Source organism: Lasioglossum baleicum, chromosome 7 (genome assembly GCF_051020765.1).
Source record: "Lasioglossum baleicum chromosome 7, iyLasBale1, whole genome shotgun sequence".
NCBI classification, from domain to species: Eukaryota; Metazoa; Arthropoda; class Insecta; order Hymenoptera; family Halictidae; genus Lasioglossum; species Lasioglossum baleicum.
The window spans coordinates 4,695,928-4,715,983 of record NC_134935.1 but is presented as its reverse complement, the minus strand read 5'-3'; the positions used below and the strand labels follow the sequence as shown (position 1 = coordinate 4,715,983).

The 20,056-nt window shown below is 45.5% G+C and overlaps 1 protein-coding gene across 1 annotated transcript in view; it reads left to right on the top strand.

Annotated features, from left to right (window-relative positions):
- LOC143210364 (neural cell adhesion molecule 2) overlaps positions 1-20,056 on the top strand; it is a 345,972-nt gene that overhangs the window by 237,112 nt on the left and 88,804 nt on the right. The window contains exons 2-3 of the mRNA XM_076427154.1: positions 16,715-16,847; positions 17,666-17,874. Of these exons, the coding sequence (XP_076283269.1) occupies positions 16,715-16,847; positions 17,666-17,874 (342 nt within the window). The remainder of the gene's footprint in view (positions 1-16,714; positions 16,848-17,665; positions 17,875-20,056) is intronic.

Genomic DNA, 20,056 nt, shown 5'->3' with positions numbered 1-20,056 from the left:
CAGTACAAACCAACATTGGCACTGCTATCGTAAAAATGTGACCAGGAACTTGAGATATAGTAGTGCAGATCAATGTTTAGACGACCCGCTTAAATCGAAACTCTATTTAAAAATATCAATGCTTTAAAAATTAAGGATTCGACGAGAAATCTGGGATCGAATGGAACAGGTGTCTATGCGATCATCGCAAAACTTCGACCAGAATCTCTACGTTGGCCGTGTAAACATCGCTGCATACTACTCGATCTCGCATCGTGCGTGTTGAAAAGGGATTTACGCTCGCTCTGAAATCCTTCCGTTGATCGAAGGAATATAAGAGAAGGAGCGCGAAAGATATTTCCAACCTGGTATAGAATTTTCCGAGACCTACCCGATGGCGGGGGAGAGGAACGGCGAAAAGAAGAGGCGTCAAGAGAAATGACGGAGAAACGAGAGAAGTTTCCGTACTTGGAAAAATCGTTCAGCGTGAACGCGTTCGAGAGCATCGGCTCCCTTCGCAAAATTAGTTTCATTCGAGAAAAATGAGCTGTGCACGGCAGTGTCATTCTTCCGGAGCGTCGGCGGGAGAAGAAAATGCAGGTCGATAAGCAAGTCGCATCCAACGCGCCTCCGTTGGACAATTAAACCTATCGCCCGGGCAATTAACGAAATAATAACCCACCGGAGTTTACTATCGTGTCCGACGTTTCAATTATTGGTAGAAACAGGGACTCGGCGTTACGTCATGTAAAACGACGTAACACATTCGACAGGGCTACCAAGAACAGCGAAGCTATTCTTCGCGATGATTGCGAGGTTCTTCGAAGAATTGTTCATTCGAACACCGGAAGGAAATATAAATTATGTTCTTAATTGAACTGGCTTCCTTCTGGGAATGAACGACCAACTTCGAAGCGGTCTTCACTAAATTTAATTTCTAGATTGTGTCACGGTAGATTTCAGTGCAATTTTAGTGGTCATTATAAAGATAAAGAAACCAATGATATGTACATCAAAAGGTAGGATTTTCTAGCGGAAATGTTTAACAAAACCACTCGCGGAATTTCAAATATTTTTAAGAGTAATAGACAAAAAAGACAGCACACATATTTAATTCAACGTGTAATATTCTCTCTGCACGAAGCGATGTAATTTTATTCGTAACTACCGTGACTTTTTACGAAGAAATTACCGCATTCCTTTCTGTAAAAAATCATATAAAGGTCAAGCGTTGTTGAAATCACTCTGAAACGTTTATAGGAAAAATATCGAAATAAATACATTTACGAACCTTTTCAATTTTCTCGGAATTACTTTTTCATTTCTCAAAAGCTTTTACGGTCCGGTTCTCCGATTGCTGGAAAATTAGAATTTAAATGGGACCTTTGTAACCATAGCTCAAAACGAACTCAAGTCTCGTCATTTGAGAGTTAACACTCTCTCAAAGGAAGAACTCATTCGTATCTTCTATTTTTCTGTACTACATAAACGTTCAATTTCTTTCTGCTCGAAAGTATATCGGAAAAGTATATCGTAAAAAATACAATAAAACTGGACTCTAAAATGACCCAGAATGATTCACGCATCGATCGAACAAAAAGATCGACAAGTGGAGGTAATCGAGAGAGTGGTCGATCTAGGAGACCTTAATTTTGCAACACGCGTCCCGACACATATTTCCATGGCAGCGCGAGAAGCCAATAAAATTGTGTAAAATTATCGTGGTTCAACGGGAATGGAAAGCTTATCATCCCGGCTTATCCGGGGCTAAGCCCGGGTGTATCCTCGGCGCACAAATAAAAAAAACGAGCAGTAGAATAAGCTGCTGTGTATCGGACGTCGGCTCAGGCGCGGTACGCGGAATCTGATCCTCCTCGAATGATATTTGCGCTTCCGGGTATTTCCTTCCTGACATGGCCACGATACGGGCAATCGGATTTAAAATGCTGGTAAAGCCTTCCAGCTCATGGAAATGCACGGTTATTGCTCATATCCGTTGGCTTTCCGCAGCGCGGCGCGGCGGCTCGCGCGTCGTTCCCGATGCAGTTCGCAGACTCGCGAATTCGATTCGCCGCAGCAATTTGCTCGCGATTGGGCTTCCCCGGAAAACAGAAGGTGCGAGCAACTGTCCTGTTTCTCCGCAAGAGAAATCAAACGGCCATTCCGGATGGTTAACGCACGACGCACAGTGGGCCAGAAACCGATCATTTTGGACGAATATCTGTCGACAACTCAGTTTTTCATCGAGTCAATTGGAATTCTTTTGAAATATTCGTGAAGGACTATACTTTGATGACGTGCTGCGCGAAAATCGTTCAGTTAAAGTGCAAAATTCTTTGAAAGAGCTATCAATCACAGTTGATGTTGTCAAACAGGGAGCTGGTACAACAAATACTAGGAACGTGGCACGAACTGTCTTTAGAAAAGCCGAATCAGTTGCTGCAGTGATTGGATTAAACGCGGTTATTATCACAAGATTGCATAACATTCTTCAGGTAATTACATGTGACAAGAAAGCTGATTCTGTGAAATTCAAAGAATATTGTAGGAATATCGAGAAATCGAGGATCGAAACAGCGGCATTTCTGAGTGTGAGTATGTGTGAAGATGTGTGAATGAGTGTGGAAGTTCGTGAGAGTTGAATGTCTGCTGTCTTTCGTTTGATGTTTTGAATCTGTCAGTTGTCTTCCATACGATATCGAGAATTGACGTAATAAATTATTAAAATCCTTCATTTTTGGGGGCTCGTCCAAGTTTGAATTGCGGGTGGTGCGAGTGCATCTAATATTTGCTGTGTACGGGTGCGAAGTGCGTAAATTGTGCTGTGTACGAGATTGTTAGTTTGCGTGACGGAGACCCAATATTGGATGCAATGAGTCTGGCGAAGAGGACGGCTAATGGCTTCACGGTAGCAGAGCTGAAAGAAAAGCTGGACTCTATGAACTTGACCACCACAGGATCAAAGGCTGAGTTGATCAACAGACTGATGACTGCAGACCCGTCGGGTCAATGGTGTTTTGTCGCGGAACTGTGGGTTCGCGACTGTTCCGGATCACTGCCAGCCAAGTTAATCTTGGGCAGCTAGTTCAAATGATAGAATGATCGCAAAAGACAATAATTGATTCGCATGAATACGTTAATGGAAGCGTTTCGTCCCGGACCTGCTAGTGGACTCGTCAGTAAGGCTGATCTAGCAGGTCCTGCTTTATACGCGCGCAGATGATGATATGAGGATTCGCGTTTGTGATTGAACGCACGCGAGGGATCTCGACTGATTTGATCCGGTTCGCGAGGGATTTCGACCGACGCGATCCCGGTTTGTCGGGTGTCCTGATCACTGGACGACGAACTACCGTGATGCTAACTTTGCACATGTAATGAACGATTGACAAGACAACGGCTCGTGCGTTGTACTTGTCTACCCGAGGACTGGAGAATGTCACGGCGTTAGAGCGTAAAACTCAACTGTGCGACTTCGTCTTCCAGTCCTGGCGCGATGCTCGTTGGATTCTCGAATATGAAATAAGATGCACTGATTGGTTCCTGCAGAAAGTTGCATTTCCCAATCAGTACACACTTTGACTTTTAGTGCCTCCTTCCCGTAGCTCTGAATGAGGCCCTGGGAAGGAGGAGTGGGGCGAGATCTTACTCGGTCGACGACGCAACGGGTCCAGGTACCCCGACGGCACACCGGCTCGGTTTCAGCGTGGCACCTGTGCACAAAAGGGCGCGATTTTCACCTGCCGAGGGCTCTAAGCCCAGGTCCTGCCGGCCGGGCTAGGATTCAGCCGATTTGCAATATTGCAAGGGTGCGGGATTCGCGTTCTCATTGCGTGATAATACAAACACGGGTTTTTCAGTAGTCAAAAACGCCAGATAAAGGTCAATCTAGGCAGCAATCGCCCTCAAAGGTCTTATTTATTAACTTATTATACTTTTGTCGGTAACAAGGGAGACTGCTACGCATTTGCAAAGTACTGCCACATTGATGCAACCCGCCCTGTGTCGCGCATGCGCGAGAAAAGTTGGGCCCAATCGAAGCACTGATTGGCCACATTAGTGTGATACCGTGCTGCCCTCTCAAAAACAGGCTGAATCCCAGCCCGGCCGTCAGGCTCTGGGCTCGAGCCCCCGGCAGGTGAAAATCGCGCCCTTTTGTGCACAGGGGCCAGGCTAAATCGTCCTGATTTGGTCTCAACGCTGAGCCAAGCATTGCGTTAGCCCGTAACGTGTCGGGCTGGGGCTCGGCTAGCTGGGTCCGGCGGTGGGCTCGGGCAGACTGTGCCGTCGGGGTAGTTCGACACCCTGCGTAACGGTCGCGGACGGTCCTTCGGAGGGACTAAATATATGACATCTTGCAATTTCGAGGGTGTATAGAAACTGAACGTTAAACAGATGCCTTGACTGGTCGCCGAATGACCCTAGTTTGTTTAATCCTCGACGAGGATATTTAGACACGTTCGCATCATAAATCCTGTCCGAAGGAAACCTACGAATACTGTTCCTGTGCGACGGTTCCAATGGGTTTTAAATCTGTCAGTTGTCTTCCATACGATATCGAGAATTGACGTAATAAATTATTAAAATCCTTCATTTTAGTGTAGGAATATCGAGAAATCGAGGATCGAAACAGCGGCATTTTTTAGTGTGAGTGTGTGTGAAGATGTGTGAATGAGTGTGAAAGTTCGTGAGAGTTGAATGCCTGCTGTCTTTCGTTTGATGTTTTAAATCTGTCAGTTGTCTTCCATACGATATCGAGAATTGACGTAATAAATGATTAAAATCCTTCAATATTGTTCGAAGACGGCTAAATTGTGCACTAAAATTTATCCATGGTATAAACTACCTCCGTCAGTTCATAAGGTACTGCAACATGGAAGTGAAGTACTTGCTACATTTGAACTGCCAATTGGTTTGTATTCAGAAGAGCCACAAGAGGCAAATAATAAAGTCTTCAGAAAATCACGAGATGAAAACTCCCGAATGCGTTGCCGCAAAAAGACAAATATAGATATTATACGGCATATGTTATTATCATCCGATCCACTTATAAGTTCTCTAAGAATAAAGGATGGCAAGCACAAGGAAGTTCTTTCTCAAGAAGCGAAAACGCTGCTGTTGGATCAATAAATTAATGGCGAGTCTCATAAGTGCTGAATGTATTTCTATTCAATTGGTAATTCTCAGGGGCAGATTTACAGTATAAAATTTTGCGGTTTAGGGTTTAGGATTAAGAAGTGTCGGCAACTCAGCTGGGACATGCAAATTTATGGTATTGGCGGATGAAGTATCGGAGTTATTGGGTTTTGTAGATAAGGATTCTTGATTTCTTGTGACAGTTAACGATTTTCGCGCAGCACGTCATCAAAGTATGGTCCTTCACGAACATTTAAAAAAAATTCCAATTAAATCGATGGAAAACTGAGATGTCGGCAGATTTTTGTCCAAAAAGATCGGTTTCTCGCCCACTGTGCGAATCTTCACTAGACCGAATCGAAAATACATTTCTTTCGAAACCGGAAACGCTCCACACTTATATGTATAAGTTAAGATTCACCATACTTAATCATGTTAAACATTTGCATCCTGCTACGACTTTGTATGAAATCAACATTTCTCCTTGGAAAAAATGCTACACGTTTCTCGGACCCGCAAACTCGGAGTATCATATGTTACCTAGTTTCGCATAGAAAAGTTCCGGAGGGACAATGGTCTGTGATCTTAGGGCGTCTCGGCTCTGTCGTTCGAAGTATCCTCATAGAATTTCTCAAACGACTATGAACGGGGAAATGCAACAACGTTCGCGACAAACCAGTTCCATAAGCTCTCCGGCAGCGTAGCCCGGCTCGCGAAAGTACAAAATCCAGCGAAGTTGTACAACTTCGCCGGGATCAACAAGTTTTTAAAGTCCTAAGAGACTGCCAGCCGGCTGAACGAAATTCGAGATCGCAATCTCGGTGTCTATCCGAGATACGTGAGAACAGTTTCCCCTTCAACGCTCGCGGAATCTTTCCTCGGAATCCGCTGATTGTATCAAATCGCCGGTTCCGCGAATTAGCCGGAAAAATACGGCCGCCCTAAAATCTCTCGGTGTTTCTCGAATTGATCGTCTCGTGCACTCACGGCGTGTACAGGGTGTACAAAGAGTAATGCACATCCTAGGGATGAATCTACATTTCTGCTGGATATTTGTAAAAGACGAAAAATTACGGAAAACGCGCTGTATCTGTAAACTGTTGTCGTTCAAATATTTGTTCAGCATCGATTAAAGTAAAACCACCAATAGTTGACCCATTAAGAAAAATTTTCTGTGTAAAAATGCTGTTTGAACTTGTTACATTATCACAATACAATCAACTCTCTCCGAAGTAACACCAATTTCTTTTCTAATTTACAGTATTAGGGATCGATTTTTGGTCGCCGTCGAGTCGTTTCGTCCCAGTGAGCTGCGACAACGATGCGCAATGTAAATCACAGGAACACGCGGAGCAAGCAGAATGCGAGATATTAACGAGGGAATTGTTGAACGATCCGTTATCGACGAGAGAGTGAGAGAAAATCGTCGCGGCCAGCGAGATGATCATTTAATTAAATCGCCCGCCGCCGGGATTCCCGAAATTCGACGGCTATTATGAAATGCTAGTCGAATAATAATATGCCGGTATGATATTGTGCGATCCGTGCGCACGATCGTGCTTACAAGGTACGCGTACACATCGGATCAGCTATCGATACACGCTCGCAGAGTAATTTAATTATAATGTTTGCGCTTTGAGGCAAGACCGGCGACCGTATCCGCGGAACTTTGAGCTTCGGCATTAATTTCCAGCCGGCTAATTAAATCGGGGAATGTCGACCAGCGAGCCCAGGAGATAACGGGAAGACGGGATCCGAGTTACGCGTTTCGTTCCGCGAATATTAGTAACGCCCGGCGAAGATAAATTGCTTCTCTTCTCTTCTGCGGGCCGGTTCTGTTTATTGTGGAATCGTTTCTCGTATTTTTCTTCGAAGGCCGTATTTATTCGGTGGCACCAGATTAAGAGGAAGTTTCTTTACAAGTCCTTCCAGAGGAACTTCTAAATATTGGAATAAGTTTTTCGGAACGGATCCTTCTCAACTGGAAGAAAACATTGCTTTAGTTGCGTTTGTTTATTCATTTATTGGTCCGTAATACCTGTCATGGTCGCATGGACGCAAGAAATATCTTCTTCTTGGTTCGTGCGATAACAGGGTATGCGCTAGAGATTTTCTCAAAATTTTAAGTCGATTGGTCAACTAGACGATTGGCAAACTGGTTTTGAGAGAAACGCGTTTGAGAATTCAACGATCAATGTCTCGCGATTCAAACGCCTGTAACCACGTTAATTTTACGAATCCAAAGAAATCCCATTGCACACATGTTCTACAACAACTATACTAAGTTAACTGGAGAAAACCGGCGCGACGAGTTAGCCGAGACGTTCCGCGATACGCGAATTAAGTAGTTCGAGTCTGTGTTTAACGCGTACGATAAGATATCTCGGTAACGAGACCGAGCGAGTCAGTCTCGTAATTATAGGGACGATTTTAAGGCCCGCGTTGCGATGATCAGCAACCTGCATCGGTATGCAATTAGCAGTTGCACAGCACGGGCGAGTAAGTAGCGCGACTCAATAATTAATGGCGCGATGCCTGCAGGTGTGTATGACCGAGATTAAGTGGTTGGGAGGTTAATTAGATAACGGCAATTTGCGTTATGAAAACTGAGGTGTACGAGACAATAATTGCCGACAGCCGGGTACGGTGCTTGCATTGAAATTAAGTAGCGTGGATCAATGTTTGCCGGGACCGGCCGATGATTTCGTACTGAACAAAGATTTGAGTATCGGCTGTGACACCTCCACAGCCGAACGGATCATTTTACAGCTGTGTCCATTGATTAGGTGTTTGTTACAATATTGCCGGGCAGTAGTACGAATCCATAACGCGCCGGACCAAACCTATCCACCAAGAGCTAAATTAATTAGTTCAATGTTTATCTCTTGAATGCACGTACACTGCAACAGCAAATAGAGCGGATCACTACACGACACACAACATTTACGATATCGAAATTGCAACGTGAGGACACTGAGGGATGCCAGAGCACACACAGTCAACCTAAATGCTCCTCGATAATTAATTCGATGGTACGAATCTACATGTAAGCCTCCAATTATTATAAAACCATATTATTACGAAAATTCTATACGATATCTACAGTTGTCTCGCGGTTCTAATGAGTAACGTATGTGTATTGATATTACCTAATTGCAACCGTACTCTGTAACGCTGTCTGCACGAGTAAAGTCAAGCAGCGAAACTTAATATTGTATCACTGGTTAAACAATTCTTAACCTCTCCAATATTTGAAATATATTATATCCACGTTTATATCGTAATTTACAATGAAGCGCGATGAAACCGAAGCTAACTTTATTAACAAAATTGACTAGCAGAGCTCAGTATTTTAGCACTCGATCCACTCATTACAGTTTAACGCGAACCAGATAAATAATAGCCACGTTTTTACACTGCGGTATTATTCGGCGGTGAGAGTCAATAATGTATGAAACCGCGAGCAATCTCTACGCGCACAATTAAGTGGCGACGTTGAATATTTGACCGCTCTATCCGTTCAGGGCAATTTAACATGAATTAGGTATGCTGCACTCCCGTTTATACCATACGGCGATACTAACTGGTATTAGTCAATGTTTCGTCGTGAAACCGTGCGCGCGAAGGGTCAAGCGCGGGTCCGAATTCTGGTAAACTAACCTACCGACGCACAGTGATCAGGTGCTGTTATTAATACGTCTAAATGCGTTTTAATGTCAACTAGAATATGCAAGGAACAAAATATAACATTTGCAAAGCATTCGCGTTGCGATACCATTTACGCCAAGATTGCATCAAAATCATTTGTTACGTCATCAGAAATAAAGGAGATATTTTGGTGGCTAGATTCAGGTGGACCACCCTGTACTTCCGGTGAATGTGGTGCTCGGAGGAGGAATTTCTTCTCGCGAAACTAGACGATCTCGAACGAGTCTTACCCGTTTCCCTCGAATGCAGGTGTGTTCCGGCTCAATCCTGCCGACAAAAGGAAATTCGAAACATTCGCCTCGGAAATTGGCGCAACCTCCCTCTCCCCTCCTTCGATTTTTAGATGATGGTACACCGCTGCCTCGCTATTCTCTCGTATTCAGAGAGCCCGTTTCACAGCGAATGTGTCATATCGAGAATATCGGGAAAAGAGGCTGCCCTATCCAACCCCGCGTTCATCCCCCACCTCACCCCTCCTGAACGCCGGCAGACGGCATTATCGAAACGACGTCTATCATCCGCGCGATTTTTGCTGGATTTCAAAGTAGAAAAATGAATGTACAAGGGTGTAGAGGGTGCGGGCAGAATGGCCACCCCCGCATTCGAATTCGTTCTTTCTGTCGCGGGTGAAATATGATCACGAACCGTCGTTGCTTTATTGATATTCGAACTTGTTCCGAGGTATTCCCGGTGACGTTCAGCACGGGCATTGAACATCAGGGGTCCACACGTAGTTCGTCGCACTCCTAGCCTCACTTTTTACGCTGTTCAATTCCTGTTTTTAACTTAATATTTAAACGAAAAAATGTCGAAATATTCCTCGAAATGAATGTTTCGAAAATCCACATTTCTCTCTGGTACACTGATGATTTAACAAGTATCGTTGGAAATCATCGAGCACATCGGTGCACGGAAACCCTGTCGGGCATATTAATTTCACGGTGTGACTGTAAGAGGCGCGCGCAATTACGAAATTACGTGCTTCAATTAATTCCAAGTGCACCGTTCCCGCTGCGATTTCACTTTTCCGGTTAAACGCCATCTCCTGTTTCGTCCGTATCGTTTCTTCCCTTTTTCTCCGACCGTTCTCTCTCCCTCTCTATCTCTGCGGCCCCTCCTTTTTTCCCCTTGTCGTTAAATAAACTTCACAGCGGCGGACTTTAATTCAAGGTAAACGTTAACTCGCTTCGACGGAATGCACTTTAGCTGAAGGGTCCGGAATGCGAATTAATCGCTTCTTAATTTAAAGTTGGAAGCCGGAAGTCTCCTTTCGAATCGCCTCGACGGTTCCATGGCGCGAGTTTAACACGGTTCGATGAGCCCCATGCATATTCAACGATCCGTGATTCTTTCGCCAACCAAGTCGATGCACTTTCCGCGGACACATCGCGGATTTCCAGAAACACCTTCTCGATGCTGTTGTATCGAGTACTATGTAGTTTATCTTTTTCGACTGTGTCTAAGCAGTTCTGGGTATATTTTCCTATATCACGCTTTGAGGCATCGTCGATCTAACCAGCGGATCGTTAAGCGGGCCGAGTTAGTGGAAGTTTCAATGGACCTAGCGTGATAATTAATAATATTCGGGATGTTATCAAATCATAGGGTTTACGAGAGCACCGGCCCGGGTTTCCACGTGGGTAACGGCTTCATTAAAGTAGAAGCGGAATATCAAATGCCCTTTCGGCATTCATCAAATAATTCCCGGCGCATCAAATGAATCGCCACTGCCGGCAACCGGGATCACGAAATTCGGCCGGTGTTGCAAAATAATTCCACCCGCCGCGGCTGGACCACGCAAGCGATTAGCTTCCAACCAGTAATACGATCCCCCAAGAGCGTTAGAACTTGTGTTCGTATGTTGCCATTTCGCGAAGCCGCTCTTCGCGGTCCGATGGGCTCTCCGGTTTCCCGCTGGGCCCGGTTAAATTAATTAAAAAAGAAACCGGCAAAAGGAAATCAAATTGCCGTGTCTTGCCACTGCACTGGACGTCCATGCGATATATTGTCGGTGCTTCGGGAACGATGGAAATAATACCTTTGGAATTCCGTTTCGTACGAATGCACGCCCCGCGTCCAACCCGACCCGAGCGACTCGATTATCTCTGCTGCCTTTCTATTGTCAATATTGTCGAATTTATTCCTTTCGATTTTCATTTTGCACAAAAGTCTGCAGTCTACGTATTACTAACAGCTCCTACAATTTTTATAAACCTACATCTTATAAAATTTAAGCTGTTATGCATCAAACATGCACAAGCATATAAACAAAATTTCAGCTCGCCAGACTCGATCGTGTTCTCGAGAATAATTCTCGAACGGAGGAAGGGAATAGCCACGTAATCGTCAGTGGACACGTCCTTTTCGTCGCATAGGTCGCCGGAAGAGCTAAAAGGACTGCGGCGACCGTCTTACTCTGTGGGCGATCCAGGCTCAGCGGTATTTTTCTCCAGGGGCCAGTTTTCCGCATGGCAGGCCGTCGCGACGTAACTCTGCCGTCGTCCGAGGTTTTCAACCCCTTTGGACCGGGTGGCTGGTTGGTCCGGGCTTGTCGGAGCGGCACGAAAATCCGACTTGACGTTCCCGCGACGTATCAACGACAACCATGCATTATCCCGTGTACGGGGGCCGCGTCGCCGGCGCGGCGTCGTGCTGTTTGTCACATCGCGGGAAACGTGTACATAAACGGCTGTCGGCCGGCACCGGATAGCACGCCGCTCTCGAATCGATAATATCAGCAGGAAGAGAGTGGCCGTTGGGCCACTGGACCTGTTTGTCCGATTTTATCGGTTCCGAACCGATCAGGGAACGGTGATTAACGCTCCGTGAGGATACTACGCTACCACCCTCGCTGTTTGTCCAGGTAGATTGGATCCTTTCGGGATGTTAGAGCCGGGATAGAAAAGTATTTGGCCCGTCCGGAACGCTGACACTGACCCAATTCACCGGGACCCAGCTAACTCCTCGGATTTATTTAGTAGAAAGAATGGGGAACAAGTAGACCCAACGTACATCTCGCTGGAACTCGTTTCCGAATGGATTTACCGACCCTAATCTTTCGATCCCCTACTCACCGTTTCATTTCGCACGGATCCAACTCAAACAATGCCCGAATCATCGTGTTAATTGCAAACACAACTTAAACTCAACGCGGCTGTGTAACTCGAGATAGATCTGGTGTCGGACTAGCCTGATTCCGTCTACCATGGTCAGACAAATGGAACAGGGCTGGTTTATATGGTCAGACAAGTGAAGTAGGGATAACCTGCGGTCAAACGAGTAGTATAGGGACGGTCTATGGTCAGACAGATGGAGTAATCCGCCTGAAAGTAATCCTAACGCTGGGTAGATTAATGCAGAGTGATCCTGACATTACTTACCAATAGATTTTGAGCACTTGCAGTGGAAACGAAGAGCGGACTCAAAGCACAATTATTTATTAGAATTATCCAAAGAAATCAAGCAAGTTATTCAAATGATGTGTAAATACAGTCAGAAGCGTGCAGAATGTATTTCTAGTACGAAACTGAGCGCTTCGTTTCGAGATCCGCGAGAAAATGTCCGCTCGATGGGAGACTCTATCGATGTTTTTTCGAGTGTTGAATTTTTCCTCGTCGCCCTGAAACTGATAACGCGTCGAGGAAACTTTTCTGAGATACGCGACACGTCGTTCTCGCAAATTGACTGCATATCATGCTTTTATAAAAATCGATCGCTAATCTCTTCCATCATCCGCGCCGAAGTTTCCGTTCACACGTCGTTCTTAACCGGCCACGGTTATTGACAGAGCGTCACGTGCGTGACAACCGTCGTCGTCGTATCAAAAATTCATGGAATTGCACCCTTTCGAGGGGTCCATAGTGGATCCATCAAACAGAGATTACCCACGGAAAGAAATGTTCTCGGAAGGTTAACCCTTAAGCGATGCAGTGTTTACTTAGATTTTCGGAAATTCTGTATAAATTTTCTCAGATACCTTCAAGTATATAATTGAAGACTAAATAATCGAAATGTTCTAAAAACGTTAAGGAAACTTTGATTCAAATTTTGTGGGGGTCACGAGAGACCCCCGTATTCCAGATAAGGATTAAATCCGTGCGATGAATATCATTGGATTATTCCAGCTGTTCAACTAGAATAAATGCTTTCGGTATTTATATCAGATGATGCAGCCAGACCAAACGCAAACCTATACCACTGAAATTATGCAGTGAACAGCACTCGGTCGGACTATTTATCTTCAAACTACTTCATCTCCCACCCATTGAACAAACATTGTCTGTGAAAAGTATCGTGTACACACGTGTGGTTTTTTCCTACCATTTCCTTCGCACACAGCGAATTCCGAATCTAGAGGATCTCTGGGGAAGCTTTTCATCCCGCAAGCAAACATTGCGTCAGGAAGCACGAATGGTCGACACGAATGCGTTGAACGTATCGTGCTGCCTGTTGATTTACTTTCCACAGGAATAACACTTTCCTGACCCGCGTGATCGCGAAGGTAAGCTTGTAGACTTTGACTGATCGCAAGCATCCGACATGTAATATGTATTTCGAATTCGCAACGCAATGTACAGTGAACCACGGTAATATTCGAACACTTTTAAAAGGACGATAACATGTTTAGTATCGGATTATATGTTACGTCCCGGAGTCTGACTTTCGCGAAACTATCGTTCCGCGACCCATTCCCCTTACTGGACGCTCCCAAATGCGATACAACCTTTTGTCCGACGTCTGACTGGGAACCACGACTTTCGCGAACATGCGTATTCTACTTAACGCTTACAGTAGATTCGCCCAAAGCGGCGGACGACAGCAGAGATAACTGTGACGGCGCGAATCTTCGCAGGGAAATATTTAGCGACTTATCGGACAGTTGAGTAGGGCGATCGGTGAATACAGGCAAGCTTCGTTTATGCGAACTGCTTTCGTTGCTCGTTGACGGCTGCAGTCGAATCAGACTGGATCGTGGTAGGGAGAACGATGATCCTCACTCGTCCTAGGAAGATCACGTCGTCGGTGATCCTCGGTTGACGGGAGATACCCCGCTGTTGTCCTCCGTCTCGCGTTCGTTGACGCGCACGAGCTTTCGTAATTGATAGCGACGAACGCGAATTGAATAGGAAAGTATCGCAAGCGCGAGGATATAGGGAGAAGAACTAAGCGAGACTCACTTATTAAATTAATAACTGGGAATATATTTGTAACGTATGAAATGGAATTACAATGAATTAGAAGCGGGTGATATAGCAGGACCGCTCAAAGGCGGATGAGAGCGAGGACTCGTCGGAGTCCGGACCGGGACATCCAGGAGGCGACGAGCCTCGCTGGAGTCTTGAACGAACGTGACAGACTGGCTGTCCGAATTGAACTGAACTAACTGAAGTCTTTTTAGGATCGTGAGGTCGAATACATAGGTATCTTATCTTCTACGCGATGTCTCGTTAGACATAACGCTACGGATGTTATGAGAAGCGCGATTAATGATTACGGTGAATGCTACGTGATACTGCTACGGGGAATACATTAAGATATGATTATTATTCAAGGGTTAAGATAAGAATGGGTGTATGGTATGAGGTGAGAATCGGATCTGATGAACGGAGCGAAGTATGACTACTTATAACTAATGAATATTCTTAATAATTACGGTTACAATATCCTATTCTTATTAACTATGCTTATAACCTATGGCAACACGTCAGCAGACGTGACATATACAACTCGGATTTTGTTTGAGAAGTTAGAACAAATGTCTAAATCTGTGTAGATAACTCCGAAGAGTTTAGCGATTAAATTGTTATTTGATTTCGAATAAGCAGACACGAATTTTTCTGTAAAGAGGCCGAGAATGAATTTGTACATTTCGGGCGAACGAGACGAGAAGCTGCGGAGAGGATCGTCCCGGGTTTTGTTTCGTCGCCAGCAAAACGGGCTTCGAGTTGTCCTCGGGTGACCCAGATGCGATCGTTCCAGGGTTAAAGTCGACCGAACCGAAGGAAGGGGGAATCGTTGCGGACAATGCTCGTTGCATCCGCAACGCCGAAAACATCCTTCTTCTGTTCGCCGTTATTATCTTCGGAATAAATGGATATTGTGCGGCCGAGCGACGTAAGGACGGGGGAACAAAAGCTTATTGTTGGTCGTCGCTAGGCCGAATGGACGTTCGCGTGTTGTTCGTTACGTGAATGCTTCCGAACGCGCTTAGACCCCCGTCTCGTCTCGTCGCTCGCTTCGAACCAATTTTCTAATTAAGTGTCGCAGCCCACTTCGCCAAGATCGCTCCATCTCTCGCGGCAGGTATTCACATACCGAGGTAGACATATGCTTATGAACATTGATATTTTCAGACTTTTATCCTTTAGCATTAAATATGCTGGTGTGTGTATCGAATCAATTACTAAATTACTAAACATTTAAGTATTGTATGAGGTATACTACACTCCTCAAAAGAATTAAGGGATCACTTGTGCGAATCCGAAAAATCGGTCCCACTTTACGTGATCATAACTCCGTCAAAAATTGCCGCATCGATATCGTTAAACAATGGTTTGAAAGCCTGAAACCTCTAGTTTCAGATGCTCTGTTTCAAATTGTTGCTATGTTGGGTTTTTAGAAAGTTATAGCGAGATGAAGACAACATTGACGGTTAACAAAAATTTTGTGCAACTTTGGAACATCACACGGGAAGAAACAAATTTTTTTTATAAATCGCGTTAATATCATTTGGAAGGGCTATCTTTCCTGTGTAAATTGTGTGGTTGTTGAATATTGTGCCATTTTTTTCATCCTAGTTATTCAACATTGAGGTAAATATGGGTTAGCGACTTAAAATTTTAGGGGATTATCTTTCAACCTAAAACTAACGTAAAACTATTGTTTTTCACATAACATCAATAAAAATTGTGGGTGGGGCCGCTGGACCAATCTTAGTCTGCTAGGCCCAAACTCGATTCAAAATCAAAGAATTTTCGATAGAAATGAGGTAGAGCGATGAAATTTTTTTTAATTAAAGCTGAAACTTTGCAGAATATGGGAAAAATAGAGAGATTATGGTACGAACGTTTCTTGACGTTGAGAAAATTCGTTAAACATGTAGAATTTCCAGAAAATGTGTACCGCGCTGAAAATTTTTTTTTTAACATGCTATATATCATTTCCCGTAGATTTTTTCACGCTGATTTCAAATCTAGTCTCAAAATTTAGCTCAAAACTAGAGGTTTCAGGCTTTCAAACCATTGTTTAACGATATCGATACGGCAATTTTTGACGGAGTTATGATCACGTAAAGTGGGACCAATTTTTCAGGTTCGCACAAGTGATCCCTTAATTCTTTTGAGGAGTGTATATCAATTTAAAATTCATAAAATGAAAAAAATCGTATAGAATGGAACTATTCTAGAATTATTCTTAACAAAGTTCCGACAGCAAAGGGTTATTGTACACCCAACTCTTTTTTTCTAAAGGCTGTGTACAAAATAATCCTGCAAAAAAGGAATGTAGACAACGAAAACGAAAGAAAAGTAGAAAGATGAATAATTCCAATGACAGCCGGCACTCGATTCGATTGATTAAACAATGTTTGTCTAGAGCAGTAGCTCCATCTAATGGATATACAATATAAAAACGAGGAAGGAAAATAGAGGGGAAAACTGTTAGATCCATTAGGATTACGGAACGGGCTGTTGAAGGGGCGCCATAAATCCTGACAATTTAGTGTAGAGAGGCAGGGGGAGAGAAAGTATATACGCGCGTCGCGTTGGGTGAACGGTGTTTCGAGCAGAACGTCACGTGGGCATCAATAAGAGATTAAACCGTAGTCGGCTGTAATGGCGCGACGTGATCCAGGCGATGTAATCTCACGTCTCCATGTGTTACTCTGTTACAGTCCCTATATCGCACATCGTGGCGCTGGTCGGTCATCCCACGAATCTTCCCTGCAACATATCAACCACCCACAATGGGGACTCGGTGCTTCTTGTGCTGTGGTATCGCGAGGATCTCGCCACGTCGGTTTACAGGTGAGATACAAATCAATCTGCGGACGGTAGGTACGCGCGTACACAGGTAGAGACCGGTCCGAGCGGCCCTGTGTCCGCTCGTTTCTCCATCGGTCCGGGACAGGGCCGCAAACAGGCCGTCGACGCGACGCAAGATTAGTGGCCGGTTCCGTCGGCCAAGTTGACTTCCATCCCCGCGACAATTTATTCCATCTCCCGGTTCAACGGCTCCGGCCAACCTCGACGATTCGCTGACTCGTCCCAGTTTTTCATTTCATCCCCATGCTCGGTTGTTAAAGGTTCTAAATAATTTATACATTTTGGGTGCGCATTTTCGTCATGTTCCCAGTCCTGAATAACAGCTTGTTCGTTCCGGTTACTCCATTGTGTAGGGGTGTGAATGTTTACAGTGACTGTGGACGCGACATCGTGGCGCCAACTTGTTTGGGTCTTGTATGAAAGGAAATCTATTTGGGCCGATTAGGCCGAGGTGTGAAAGAAGAGTGTTTGGGTCTTAGCGACAAGCGTCAAGTGGCTAGGGTGCCAAGCGCAGGGAGTACGTGAGCGACTGACTTTTCCGAATGGATGCGAGACTGATGAAGAGAGAGAGAGAAGAATGGAAATGGATAAAAGGAACGAATGCAAGAGCTGTGGGGTCAGAAGTGTGAGAGTCGAGAGCGAGTAGAGTTGCGAGTTGCGATCAGAGAGCGAAGAGTTAATAAAGAGACAGTATTGAAAGTGTTAGAGTTGAGTTATTTAATCCGATACGCCACACTCAAGACGTAGGAGAGAGTTCCTATAAAATATTCCTACAATTGTTTCTTTGAAATTTCTTCCAGTGTTGATGCAAGGAATCAAGACAACGGCAAAGCGGTAAGATGGTCGAACGAGTCGGTGTTTTCAAACCGAGCGTCTTTCACGCAGAGAACCACGCCGGCGGAGCTCCGTGTCGACGACATAAGGGAGGAGGACGCCGGCATCTACAGGTGTCGTGTCGATTTCCAGATCGGGCAGACACGCAACTCCAAAGTCAATTTAACGGTGATAGGTGAGTCGAATCGACAATCTGATTGATACGTACCGCGGTAGTTGTAATCGAAACTTCATTGAAAAGGGAACCCGAAACCGTTTCAAATGTAGAACTCGAGACCCATTCATGATGCATTGCGAAATCATAGGGAAATTGTAGAATTTGTGGAGAGACAGTAGCTACGCTTAGTATGGAGATATTTGAGCCGTTTAATGCACAAAATTGTGTAAAAATGGTGTCACGGTAGAAAATCAGCTATGTAAATCAATCATTGGCCAGGCAAATGCGTCCATATGAAACACAACGTACGGCGCAAACAAACCTCGCGGGAATTCAAAATCTGCCAAACCGGAGAAATAGGAGCCGAGTAGAATAAGTCGGTGTGCGACCAGACAAGCCGAATATTTCCCAAGGCAGATATTGTGTTCGAAAACAAATTGAACCGAACCGAACCGTCGGCGTCGGTCGGCGTCCTGATTTCGGTACTGATCCAAGGAATCTCCGGCAAGTTCGGGAAAAATCCAGCTGCCTCTGTGGCTCGTTCGGAATTGTGAGTCGCCGTCAAACGCGACTGTCGGATCCGCGGCGTGCATTCAAACGTTCCCCCGAAAAATACGTTGCCGGGGAACATCGGTGGAGATTTTCCGGAGCTAGACAATAAACAGATCCGTCAGCGCCCCGTGAAAATCGTGAGGTTCCGGGATACGCGCGCTTACGCGAGACGACTCTCGCACGATAAAGCGTTTATCGTGCAACAGAGCTCGGAACGGATCGTCCGCGGAAAAAGTCGACTCTGTATTTTTTTTTTCGTCTTTGAACATCTCCGCCTCGAAACCGGGAATGTTTACGCGAGCGAGGCGTCGCGGACTGGCTCGCGCTCGGTGAAATATTCGAGCAGAAACAACCGAGGACCGCTATCGGGCCGTTTCGGGCCGCCCACGGCGTGTTCAGCCGCCGCGCCGGTTCTACTGTTTTCGAGCGGCTCCACCGCAGCCGCGCAATGGCACAGAATGAGAAAATATATCAAGATGAGAACTATGCCAGCTGGAAAGCGTCGGACAATGCCGCGCGCTGGTCCTAGCCGAACGTACACCCGCTCGTACTCGCGCGACGCGGCGGTCTCGCGGGGCTGCATGTGCTTTATCTGGTCGGCACATCGCCGCGCGCGCAATTGAAGTTTTTAACGGCTCTCCTACTCACCGACACAATTTATCCGTCCCGGAATCCACAAAGGCCGGACCCGCAATAGTTGCGTGCGACGCGATTTTTCGACGCTCGGCTCCCGGAAAATTACCTACGAATTCCCATACCACCGAGGCCACCCGCCGCGCCGCGCCGGCCCGTAATATCGCGTCGCGTCACCGAGGAACGACATGTCGCAGAAATTATGTTGGGGAATAAGCTGCGCTACCTTTGATACCCCGACACAGGAAGCCGTCCCTTTGTCGAATTAAATTACGTGTTTACGTGCTGGCCGACCTGAAATGGTTGAAACGCTCTGTCCATCTGAAATGGTTGTGCTTGCTTCTGGCAGTACGATGCGAGGTTTCTCACTATACAATATCAGGGAATGGGATGTACTGTGGCGAAGAATCAAGTTGCGCCACTTCTTGAAAACATGCTATGTTGAATATGTTGTTTTGCCGCGGAACTGTGGGTTCGCGTATGTTCCGGATCACTGCCCGCCAAGTTAATCTTGGGCAGCTAGTTCAATGATAAGATGATCGCAAAAGACAATAATTGATTCGCATGAATACGTTAATGGAAGCGTTTCGTCCCGGACCTGCTAGTGGACTCGTCAGTAAAGCTGATCTAGCGGGTCCTGCTTTATACGCGCACAGATGATGATATGAGGATTCGCGTTTGTGATTGAACGCACGCGAGGGATCTCGACTGATTTGATCCGGTTCGCGAGGGATTTCGACCGACGCGATCCCGGTTTGTCGGGTGTCCTGATCACTGGACGACGAACTACCGTGATGCTAACTTTGCACATGTAATGAACGATTGACAAGACAACGGCTCGTGCGTTTTACTTGTCTACCCGAGGACTGGAGAATGTCACGGCGTTAGAGCGTAAACTCAACTGAGCGACTTCGTCTTCTAGTCCTAACGCGATGCTCGTTGGATTCTCGAATATGAAATAAGATGCACTGATTGGTTCCTGCAGAAAGATGCATTTCCCAATCAGTACACACTT